General features: G+C 38.1%; 1 protein-coding gene across 3 annotated transcripts in view; it reads right to left on the reverse strand.

Annotated features, from left to right (window-relative positions):
• Positions 1–2,505: 2,505 nt before the first annotated feature.
• FRS2 (fibroblast growth factor receptor substrate 2) overlaps positions 2,506–13,100 on the reverse strand; it is a 58,201-nt gene continuing 47,606 nt past the window's right edge. For all 3 annotated transcript variants that reach the window (XM_037387413.1, XM_037387412.1, XM_037387414.1), the window contains 2 exons: positions 12,393–12,556; positions 2,506–10,031 (listed from right to left, as the gene is read on the reverse strand). In XM_037387413.1, coding sequence (XP_037243310.1) covers positions 9,081–10,031; positions 12,393–12,556 — 1,115 coding nt within the window. In that variant the 3' untranslated portion in view covers positions 2,506–9,080. The remainder of the gene's footprint in view (positions 10,032–12,392; positions 12,557–13,100) is intronic.

Here is a 13,100-nt window from a genome sequence, read left to right on the forward strand (position 1 = left end):
GATACCCCAGCACAGTCCTACTCAATACACTCTTCATTTCAATATTAAAAAATTGGTAACTATTATCTTGGCAGCTTTGCAGACGTGAGAACCCATCCAAGCCTTGTCCTGTCACTGCTTTTCCTCCACACGAAAAGCCCATTTAGTTACCTGGTCATATAAAAAAAGTTAATTGGTTTGTATGACTTGTTCCTCAAGAATTAATTCCAGCTGGTATTCCTCTCCTTGCTGCCAGATACAACCCTCGTGGGATATACACAAAGCTGTTTGTTCTAGATTCAAACTGGCCAAAGATGGGTATCTATCCCAATGGAGACAGCAAAAAAGAGCTAAAGCCATGACTAAAACTCTGCAGACTTTCACATCTACCTCTGGTTTTCAGTACATCAGTACCTGGTTAGTGTTTTTTCTTGAGTTCTTTGGGCATTTTACTTTGTTTTCTTCAGAGAGATATCTTCTCCCCCTTAACATTGTCTTGAAAACTAGAGTACTAACTAAATTTTAACATCTTCAGTTTTCCTCATAGTTGTGTAGAAAATGTAGGGGTAAAAACCCAACTAAAACAATGTCAGCTCTTTTTATTTCAGAGCATTCATAAAGATTTGCGCTGAACTAAATTAATTTTAATTCACATTTGCTGCTACTGTGGTGTGAGCTGGGGAAAAAAGAGATTTTAAAGTGCCTTGGACAATTAACTGCGTTCTGGCCTTCGGGAGACCAAATGCTCATAGAAAAACTTACTACAGCAAATTTATAAATTTGGTTTAAGGGGCTTTTGACTATCCCTAAGCTATGAGTTACAATGTGTACAAGTAGCAACACCAGAACAGGAAGAACCCAGCAGCAGATTGAAAACGACCTTGAAAGAGATGAGGTGATTTACAAAGTATATGTGTTTACAAAAACATTAAAAATTAGGCACTTTTTCTTTTCTCCTCTTACAGTGTGACCTTAAAAATTGCCATCGGCACAACAGAGGTGAGGGCACTGCACAGGCTTGGTTGCTTAGGGATGAATTCTCAGACCTCCACATGTCTCAGTATCTACTGATAGCGCTTTAATTCAGACTGAGACCTTCTGTTTACAGCCGAGATGTTAATGATGTAGTAATAATAAAGCAGCAACTGTTCCCTGGTTTCTTTGGGACCAATAATACAGGCATCGATCACAGTATCTATTTTAAGCCTTAACTTCAGTGAAACCATTCACTTAAGCCTCTGAGCACATAAGAGTTTGAGGAAGGAAGGGAAAGAACACAGACTCTTCACAAAATTCAACCCTTCAGGTGCTCCCAACTGAAAATTAACAGATGTATTATTGTGGTTTGTGTACAGGATTTTAACAAGGCCAGTTTATATCATTATTGGAAATCCTAGTACTAGGCACATAGGGCTGGAAGGTCAGCTCTTTAATGCTTGGCTGTTCAAATGCCACCTATTTTCAGCTGGCTTCAAAATTTTATTTTATAACAAAGCACTAGGTCAAGAATGCAAGGCACATGCATATTTTAATTGGAACCACTTATATCAGTTGCATGATGTTTTAACATTGCTAGCGATTAATTCTCTTAACTGCATGTATTTCATCTGCTGTCACATCAGAACTGGTGCACTGAAGTATTTCAACCAAATGTAACTGGGAAGCTTTCCGTCCATTTGAAATGAAGGCACACAGAACCAAAGTTTCTGCTGAACTCCGTATCATGCTAGTATGGAAACATTAAGTGTAATGGACTGCTAAGCTGCCATGCCTGTTAGGAAAGCTGCAAAACCGTTGGCCAGAGATATGGAAACCTTCTTGAGAACTGAGTTTTCAGATTTCATAAGTTATCTAACCAACATTGTGCAAGGACCACATAATGGTGTTTCTTAAGAGGTTCTGAAAACAAAACATCTCCCAATGTTTCTGGAGTTTTGTTCATTTTGCCATTTATTATGGCGTATTAGGCATAAATTATGCCATAAAACAGTGACTTGGGAGGGACAAAAGAGAAAATACTGAATTATGATAAATCAACCACCATATTTTACAGTCTCCAGAGGAAAGGCCACCTGGACAGGACTTCAACCATGTATTTTCTTATTACTTCCTTTCTGAATTTATCAGTACTATGCTAACAACGTCCATTTGGGTTTTGTGAAATCTTACTCATTTAGTAACTGAGAACAGAGCACATTCAAATTGCTGCCTTGTGATTCACCAGCCAGTATTTGATAGCAACAGTAGTACCACCAAAAAAAAAAAAAAGTCTACATACATAAGAAAGATGTGACAGAACACTAGTAGAAATAAAACAAAGGCTTGGAGAAAAATTTACAGACTACAGGTCATCATGTTCTGGTTTGTTTTGTTGGTTCTTTTTCTTACCACTAAGTAATGAGTCAAATACAAGGAGGGTGAGGACAGGCAGGGAGACAGGTAGCTGAAGCAACAATTTAAAGAAAGAAATACAATCCAGTGACACCAACACTGGGAAATACTGAAGGAACTCACAGACAATTTTCAATGTAAAATCAATAGTTTATTGCCATGCTACAATTATTTTTTTTTCAAATGAAGTTGGCACTGGTAAAGGGGGAAAATGTTATCATAATACATAATAGATTTTTAAAAAATGCACATTTGGTAAGCTTTCTCAAAGATGACAGCTTAAAACAAGTGGCATGAATTTTTTTTTAAGATTAATGTGGAATGGCATAAAAATACACTCTTTCTGCATAGTATAATATCACTTTTTTTCATAAAAGAAACATGGAATGTTTGTAAAAAGAAATTCATTGAACAGGGCAAAGTAACTGAAATTTTATAAACAATTTGGCAATGGTACTCCCACTGTTTAGACATTTTTATATAAAAGAAATAAAAATCTAGAAAGCTACCTTTATACAAAGTTGCTATATTTATGCCTTTAAGTAGGAAAAAACATTTTATAATGCAAATTAGGACATACAATAATCTTACAATATCATACAATGTAATGACAAGAAAGGAACATACAACATAAGATTTTGGCCTTTGTAGAAACGTCTATTTCTGCATTTAATAAATGCATTTGTGGCACACTGGTGACTATTGTATTTTTACTACTACCAGTCAGCTTTCATGCTAGCGTGTGGTATTCAGCAGTACTGCGATGGCAGGTCTGCAGTTTAAACAGACTGTTTTTCAGGAGATGAAAGGTGATGCTGCAATGAAGCAAGATGTGAAAAAGGCAACGTGCCTGCTGGTTGAGACCTCTGTGTTGTGGGACATCATACAACACACTTTCATACCAGAGCATTTCTTATACATTCAGTTATTAAGTACCAAAGTCTTACAAGTGAGAACATCTGTGTTCGAGATTTGGCAAAATTTCAGGGAAAATACAAAGTTAGTACCAAATATATATAACGTATTATATATAAAATGTGGGTGTATGATATACACACATATTCTAATGCAAAAAAACTGCATTAATATGGAGTTAAATTTGCTGACATCCATTGCTAAATAACATAACCATTAAAAAGCAGGTGTAATCCTGATCTTTCACACTTTAGAATCACTTCCTCTTTCATACATAATAGTTAAAGCAATATATATGCAAGTATCACTAAGAAATCAAAATTCACATAGTCATCTGAACGCTGACCACAACAAATAGGAAATTTTTTTAGTACATGTAATTAAATATATTTTTACAGTATTTTTAAACCATTCCTGAAGAACTTGACCAACCAGGTCCTCAGGTGTAACAGAGCTGTTATGTCAGCAGAACTCGGATCTTGTAGGAGCACATCCAGTGGCCCCTGAAGTCAACACGCATCATTCATTTGGTTTCAAAGGACACTGCATGAGGCCCGAACAAGCTCCGGAAGGATCACCCTGCTAACAAGGAAGATTCCCTGATGACATCAAAGCTCCTACCCCAGACTTCCTTTCCTACTGCCCAGGGGAAGGACTGGCATAAAGGACACACGGACTCCGGGCTCTCTGGGTTGTTGGCAGGTGGCGCTGGAAAAGAGCATGTACAGCACAGCCCCAGCACCAGGGAGTGGCAAGGTGAGCTTCACGGCATCTTTTGTACTAAGGCTTCTCGTGGAAAGCAGAGGAGCTGCTCCTCCACGCTCATCGCTTGGCAATTCAGTCACCACAGGTCTCAGACAGGAGTTGTGGCTGGCACCCCAAGGCATTAAGTACTTTGCAGACACAGAGGAAGACAGTCCCTATTCTCAAGGGCTCAAGCCTATTTCTTAATCATATTTTTTACATAATCTCTTTTGTATATACACGTATTTGCTACATAAAATAGAATTACACCAAAGTAATGGATATAGCAGAAAACATTGTCACAATATATGTATATTACCACACTAAATCAATAAAACTGCAAGAAAAATTTCAAAATGCCCTTTGTAATATATAAAAATAGAGAAATGTCCAACACTTGTTTCACCAACTTTAAGGTAACTTGTCTCTCATATTTTATCTGTAGACCTACATTATTTCCAAACAAAATACTGCGTTAATCTGGAGTAAACACCGTGTTAGGGTAATAGCCTCAAAAGACATCTGACAGACTTAGTCACACACTTAAAGTACAGTATCAGAAGAAATAATGTGTACATGGTCAGAGTTGCAGCTGCTAAGTTTGTCTTTTCGTATTCACTTATCTTGTCCAAAAGAGGAAGTAATTCCTAACGATTGTGAAAGAACCTCAACTCATGACTTCCTGTCTTTTTCGTATATGCTCTGTAATAAGGACATCAGCAACCTTGACTCCATCTTAACGCAGTTTTTTGTGATGGAATTTCTTCTGGATTTTTTTTTTTGGAGTGTATATGAATTTAAAATAAAGATATGATAAATGAACTCATGTTTATATTAAGTAAATACTGTCAAATATAAATGCCTGAATTGCTACCTTAAGGAAAAGATGGGAAAGATCTTATCATTAAATTCAAAAAATACCTAATTCTATCTATCACACTGAAGGACCAAACTTCTTTAGGGGAAATAGGAGAATTTAAGATTTAAGTCCACTATTAGTTCCTACTTAATTAGTTTCATCTTATTTGCAGCCATTAAATAAATTACTACAGTGCAGAAATGGAATTTCACCATTGATCCCACCTTACACGAAGAGAATACTGCTTAGAGTATTTTAGAGGTCCAAATCGGATACATCATTATATGCTCGAAGTAGTAACTAACATTAATCAGAACTTGCATTTTCCTTCACTGACAGTGAATAATGACTATCTCTCTCCAGACCGTCTCATTGAGAAGTGGTTAAATATAAAATAAAAACAAGGATAGCCAGATTTTGAGCCAATACACACTGTTGTAAAACCAGCAAAATCAACTGCTGGTCTGTCATCTGCAAAAAAACCAGCCCTGTTTTGACACTGGTTTGGACTTTGTACAGCTTACTCCTTTCTGTGGCACTTTTTACACCCCAAGCCCTAGTCAGAGATGTAAACACATGTACAAATATCCAAACATCTGAGGGAAGGGGTGTGTGTGTGTGGTGTTTAACCATTTTATGATATGAAATGTCTATTTGAACACTGGATATTTCTATAAAAGTCCTGCAGACTTCAATAGGAACAGGAATGCACACCATTACATTCAACCCCGGTCATGCCAAATGTACTTATTGGGGGAAACAAAAAATGTTCTAACGAGAGTTAAGGTTTTCAGTATGGTCTTTTTTATAGTGTTTCATGGAGCCACCAAGAAACACCACAAAACCAAAAAACCTGGTCCTTCTCTTGACATCAATTTGAGAAAAAAATTATTTTCCTGATATAACCGATGGATTAAATTCTCACTAACTCTATTTCTGGTACAATCTTTATTATGTACTTTTGGTCACTGTTTCATCTTTTTTATCAACTCTGTTTCCTTGATGGAAAGATACACTGATGTACGCCTTTCCCAAATCACTGCATGAAAGGAATACCTACAGTTAAAGGCTTCCCTTGTCAGACGAGCTTGAATAGTAGCAGCCAACTGCATGTTATGGATGAAAAGTAGAGCAGACAGAGATGCTGCCATTTTTGCAGGACCTAGTTTATGTAAACTTAACATGTCTCCGTTAACGTTACTAAGGAAAATGATTGCATACTTGTAGTTTCTCAGTCTATACACCTGTGGGCCCAAAATAAATATGATCTAAATACTGCGGAGGGATCTCAGCTGAAAACTGAATCCAGGATTACAGATACTAAACCTAACATCACAGCCTTTAGAAGAGACTGAACTGAAAAAAATATTTACCAAGTCTTGAAGGGTAAAGTGCATTGCAACTACATCTACTTCAAGGGGCAGAAAATAAGGAATGCTAAAGATGAGTAGCATGGGTAACAGGGACTACCGGGTATGTTTGCAGCATAGACAAAATGAGAAAGCATATTCCCGCCTGTAAAATTTAAGAGGGTAAAAATATGGAAAATATGTTGTCACACTTGTCAATATAATTAAGGCTACAGAAAGTTGAAATTTCAGTATGTTCTCAATTTTGGGGACCAGAGCTAAGAAAACACGGCCTAAGTAGTACTGTAAATCTTGCAACAACATAAAATTACTTATGCCTTGTATGATCTGAGACTATTCAGGATAAATGCACAGGAAAGCGCAACAAACTAAGGAGGGATATGGTTGGTTGGTATAATTTCAGCAGGTCACTTGGGACCTACTTGAAGCCTCTGTTTCCCTAGTTGTCAACTTCCCTGCCTCATAGGTCTCTTTTAAGGATCCAATTAATTAGTATTTCTGAAACACCCATACTATACAGTGGAGACCAAATATTTCTAGGCAGCTAGCTAGATCAAACACAATTGCCTCGAAACACATGCTGAAACATTAGTTCTGCTCACGAATTTAAGTGAGCTGTAAGCTAAGAACAAGAACCACACATTAACCCAGTATTTTGCAACACCTGGTAACTTATCTTCAGTACAGGCCAAGACTGGTCCATAGCCTAAGGTGAGGCAACGGCAAAGATGTGAAGGAGCACTAACACTGCAGACCTGGAAAACATCTAGCTCTAGGTAGTCATTACTTTCTTGAGCACCAAGGCCTCCCCACAAGTCAACGAGTCTATCACAAGAGTATGCATAGGTTGACCGTGAAATTATTAATGAGGTGGGTTTTTTTCATCTCATTTAAGTTCCTCATAATGGTTTCAATGACTCCTATTTTTTACTTCTGCAAATTATGTTCTTTGTGCATCTGGTATTTCAGTACTGTACAGTCTGTAAAGAATAATGAAAGTCAGAGTGAAAAGGTTGCCTGATATCCCTTAACAGTGTGGCAAGACACACGTATTTCAGGTGCTGCTACTGCTGCCACTACTGAACTGAGAGAAGACCACAGAAAAAGCTAACAAAGCAACAGGAATACACTCCAATATAAAGACTGAAAATAATTGTAGTTTGTTGTGGTTTTTTTAATAAAACTTCAAATATTGCATGAAGACCTTTATTTTTTTTCAGATCTCCAAATGGCTTTTCTTGCATGTTTTTCCTCACAGTTCAAGGGTTATTTTACATCACACCAGTTCACATAAGTGTCAATTCCTTTGCAATCACAGTCTGGAGAGTAATCACTGCTGCTGCTAGTATCAAGGTGCACCTGCAATACTGCCAGAATTCTACAATTCTTGCGCATTAGAAAAAAACCAAACCAAAGCCAACCCCAAAAACTCCTGCTAAGAGTGCATCTAGCATATTCCACAAACATTCTACCTGGATATACCTTTAACACTGAGCAGCCATTGTTGTAATCAAATTCACCAACTGCAAAAGAAAAGAAGTATGCTCATAGATAATACTACCTTCAGATAATTTATTACATATCTTTCTAAATTAAAAGTATACTATCAACTATGGATGCACATTGCTAGAATGTGCAATTTTCTATAAAGAACTATCAAGTCCAGTACCCTGCCTCCCGTGTAACCTGCGTCTAATGCTTTAGAGGAAGACGATAGCTGCATAATAAACCAGTTGTGCAATAATGCATGCTGCTAGAGAGCTGGGATATTTCTGTCAGGCATGTAAAAGTAGAACACTGGACAAAGACAACCATTTGACCTTCAAGAGTCTTTCTTTGTCAAATGCAGAGAGTAAGACAAACACATAAATGACCCTGAATGATAATTAAAGTTATGTACAAAATTTTGACTTTTAAAACAAGACATTATGGAACAGATAAAAAAGAAACGCACAAATGCAAAGAAAGGAAGGCACACTGAACTACAAAATTACAAAAGAGCCTTAATTCATACAGCCAACCTGTGAATTCTTTCACCGAAAAAAACCAAAACACTAATGAGATCAAAATTCTGTCAGATTTCACAAGGAACTTGATATGCCACTCGGAATTCTCTTCTAGCGGAAGGAGCTTAAGGCTGGGTTTACATGTGTTTATAGCTGTGATCAACGAACTTTGTGCCCTCTCAAGTATCTCACAAGTTAAGAAAACTATCAGGAATTACAGGCCTTCTTGCCCATGTGGTCTTAAAATAAAACCCAAACCCCCAACAAACAAAAAACAAAAGCAACACAGACAAAAAAGGTGTGGTGTTTATATCCCTTGAGATGAACCAATATATCTTGTGTACATCAAACTGAATGAATTAATGCATTACATACATTTCATTCTGGAAGAGCCACTTCAATGAGGAATGAACGCAAAATATGTATCTTGAAAGATTAGGTTGACCTGCTAATAATGCACGTATCAACAGGCTTTAAAAAGTGTTATAAATGCCGTTAATGAGTATAGGCATCAGACCAGAATATTTATAAATTCAAAACTGGCACATCACTCAGACTCTAATCAGTTTAAAGAGGCACTGTGAAAGGTGGTGACGCTGCTGCTACGCACTAGTTACTACTACTGTAGAATGAAATAGTGTTACCTAAATGAATACTTGCTCTACATTAATTCCCTTTAGTTAGACAAGTACATGAAGTATGCAGAAAAAATTCTATTAGTCTATAAAAGGCGTTAGTGTTAAGAAATGCAAAGTACTTGCATCTTCAATTTTATAAACTTCACAAAAGGTGCAAATGATTTAATGCTTCCCAGGCTCACATAGGCAGGTCAGTACTGTTATGTCTAGTTTTCCTAGAAGTACCATCATCTCGGGGCAGTGCTTTTTGCAAGCTTGACATAGCAGCAGTTCTTTCAATGTCTATCACAGCATACAGCTCTGTGCGCCTGGTTGGAGTTTGCGGAAGTGGAGTGGTGGGGGTTTTTGGAGTCTGAGGGTTGTCGGAGTCACTACCACCTTCCAAGTCAACCTGTATATAGTTGAGCTGCCTGTGTTCTAAACTTGGACGCCTAATGTCGAAGTTAAAGACTGTTGGGGTACAGTCCCGACGTCGTGTAAATTCTACTTTATGAGCACTTGCTGGTACTGTTACATTCTCTGTATTGACATAATTATGCATTGGATCTAGGTTATTGTGGTAGCCATTCAGAGATGGGGTCTTTGGTCCTAAACTGTCATCTTCATCTCTACTCATCTTGCGGGCTTCCCAAACAGGAGGCAAGGATGGCAAGTTCTCATAGTTCAATAGCGCAGTTCTCCTCTGAGCAGAGTTGTTAATGTTCTGGGAGTCTGAGGTACTGGTTGATGTCAAACGACCTCTCCTGACCCCTGAGGCACTAGGGATTGATAACCTATTTATATTTTCATACACCAATTTATTACCAGATGGTGTTTCCCTACGTTCATCACTGTCGTACCCAGTGTCCCATTCAGTGTTGTTTGTGCTGCTGCCGCTAACTTGATCTCTCCCAAGTTGCTCCAGTTTTTCTCTTTCCATTAACTGCCTTTGAACAGGTGTTGGTCCTAAAACAAACTTGACTCCTTCAGGCTCCAGGAGAACCTGAGCATCTCTGTCATCAGTACACATCTGATCTTCTTTCACTTTAGTTGTTTCAGTGTTTGAAAGCTTTGATTCCAGTGGCGCATGCACACTTGATCGGTTTTTTCTTTCCTCTTGTACCCCAGTAGTGTTGACATAAGTGTGCACCTAAAAGGGGAAGAAAAAAAACCAAAGGAAATTCAAATGCTGTTCTGTGCTTTCCCCCCCACCCCAAATTTCTTTCCTTCTTAACTCCCCACTTTTCTAATCAAAATACCTAAAAAACAAATCTCATTATAGCAGCTGTTCAAGAGCAAAGGTCATCATTTTGTTGAACTGTGCTGTTTTGTTTTTTTTTTTTTCACCTGAAATTTTACTGTTGGTTTTGTTACTGCTACTCTAACAAAAGAACAGAATTTACATCCTACATTAAAACATCAAATTAAAATAATTATCTCAGTCGTGCTCTAGTTACAGCTTTTCAAGTTCTATTCCAGCTCTGCTGTGGTCAGGGCAACACTGGGCTGCTCCAACTTAGCTCATTAGTTCACCTGGATAAATCAGTGAGACATCTACCTTGTTGTCCCTTACCATGACAGTGACCAACAGTTCAACAGTTGCTTTGGCTAAATTATCTATGTAATTTCCATGCTGCAAAGGAAATCTATTGTTCATTAAAAAAATCCAAACAAACAAACCACCACTAAAAAACCCCCACGATTTTGTCTTGTGTACTACTCAAGCAATAAGAAGAGAAGTTAGTTCTACTGAAAGAACAGTCCATTCTTTTTATTCAAGACCCAACAGCCTCCTAATACTAGAAACAAGTAGAAAAACACAGAATTCTATATGAACTATGGCACTCAGAACTAAAAAGGAGCAGGAGTTGGCTGCCAGATGTCACTAAGAAAGGCAAGAATACATCACTAGGTTATCCCTCCAAGTTCCCACAGTGGATCAACACAAGGCTGAATGGGGAAGCCTGGAGTAGTGGATTCCTCCTCTACATTTTAATTCTGTGTCTGGATACCCAAGCAGCAAAAGTAGTATTTTAGAGCAGCAGCCATCCAGCCTTCCCAGCTTCTCTGTCAAGCTCTACAAGGTGAAGTGTTCTTTACAGCTCACTTGACTCCTACACTGATTTTTTAAAACTCATTTACTCTTCAATAACTCCAACAGTAATACTTGGGACTCTTTTGTGGGGGCTCCTAACCAATCCCTTCCCACAAGACAGTTCACCACACTTTTCTCTGATTACCTTCTCCAGTTACCAACACTGTTTCTTATCACACACAAGAGTTCTTCCTAAACCGCAATACATTTTATTAACCTTGACTAACATTTTCATCAGCATCCTGAATGATGAGATAGAACACACCCTCTGAAATTTTCAGTCTATCCCAGACCAGTAGGGTTTCCACTAAGAGGGATCTCAGCAGCCCGGAGAACTGAACTCACGGAAAACTCATGAAGTTCAGCAACAGCAATTGCAAAGTCCAGTGCCTGGTATGGAACACCACCGACAGTACAGGCTAGGCACCAACTGACTTGAAGACAGCCTTGCAGAAAAGTAGAGGGGGTCCAGGTGGATGATAAGCTGAATGTGAATCTGCAGTGTGCCCCTGCAGCAACGCAAACCAAACATGCACTGGTTTGTGTCAGCAAAAGCACAGCCAGTACGTTAAGGAAAGTGATTGTTACTGTCAACTCAGCACTTGTGAGAATGCATCTGCGCTCCCCAGTGCAAGACAGACATCACCACACCAGAGCAAGTCCAGTTGAGAGCCATGATAGAGCGTGTGACATGCAAGAAGCTGAGAGCACCATCCTTATTCAGTCTTAACAGAAGGCCAGGAAACCACCTAATAGCTGTTTTCAACTACCTAATAGATGAAAAGACAGAGCCAGACCCTTTCTGAACATGTTCAGCAAAAGGCTAAGGGGCAATGGATACCAGCTTTAACAGGAAAGAAGTCTGATTACCCGTTAGGGAGAAATGCCTTCCTAACAAAGGTGGTGAAACATGGGAACACATGGCTCAGACACTGGAATCCCCTTGTTTGGAGTATTTAAATTATGAAAGGACAAGGTTCTGTGCAGCAGCCTCTAATTCTAAAATTTGACCTGCAGGACTCTAGAGGTCCCTTTCTAACCTAAATCATTCCATGATCTCTATTCACCAAATAGAAGACTTTGCATGTAAAGAAGGTTTTTGACCAGAATCTCTCATAAAGTACAATTTATGCATTTAAAAATAATTACCGAAATTTTTGAAAAGAGTATACGCAAATACATACTTGTATATAAATATGAAAAGCAACTTAAAACAGTTACTTCTCCTCAGCAAGCTATCCTACAAAGTATCATTTTAAAGATGTAAAGCAAACACTTTTCAGAGGTAGTCAACATACAGTAGAAATACATTACACCTGATACTGAAAAACATAAAAAAAAAGCCTACAGAACAAGCATTTGAAAAATGTGAACTAATGTAGAACCTAAGTTATATGAGGGGAAAAAAATACTCACTTGCTCCTCTGCTACAAGTAAAGGATGCGTTGATTCTTCACCAACAGAGGGGAGACGTGCACTTCCAACAGAAGGATGTCTGCTGGAAGGATGTGATGAAGCATCTCCAAAAGATGGATATCTGGGGTAGCCATTAGGTAAACTTTGTGCATTGAATCCAGGAGCTGATTCAATTAGAAAACAAGCAAGATCATATTAAAATAGAACATTTTACTGTATATGAGTAAGGTGCTTTGTATCTTAATTTTAACTTTTCAAAAGAGAAATTAAAATATGTTTAAACTTATTACATATTCACAAGACTCAGTTTTACTGGGAGGAAGGAAAGGGAAAGCAAATTGCAGAGTATAGCATCCCAGCATTTACTGGGAAACATGTCTGAAGCAACCATTGAAATCTAGGTGTATTACACACTGCAGTTCTGCCAGTAAACTCCCTCTCCAACTTCTCTTTCCACCATTAATAACATGTCTCCCTAACAAACAGGGACTTATGTACTGAAGCTTCCATTTCTCTGAAATCATCAATAACCTGCAATTCCTAGTTTCAAATATCAAGCCATCTGCTTGAGATTACCTAAAATCCTCTGGTATTTCTGAAAGGACTTCACTCTACCCATCCGTCTACTCACGGCAAAAGAAAGATTACAAACCCACTGTAGATGTGGTATTACCATTACTTTTTTCCCTTAACAAAAAGGTCAGAACA

This window comes from Falco rusticolus, chromosome 5, assembly GCF_015220075.1.
Source record: "Falco rusticolus isolate bFalRus1 chromosome 5, bFalRus1.pri, whole genome shotgun sequence".
Taxonomy (NCBI): domain Eukaryota; kingdom Metazoa; phylum Chordata; class Aves; order Falconiformes; family Falconidae; genus Falco; species Falco rusticolus.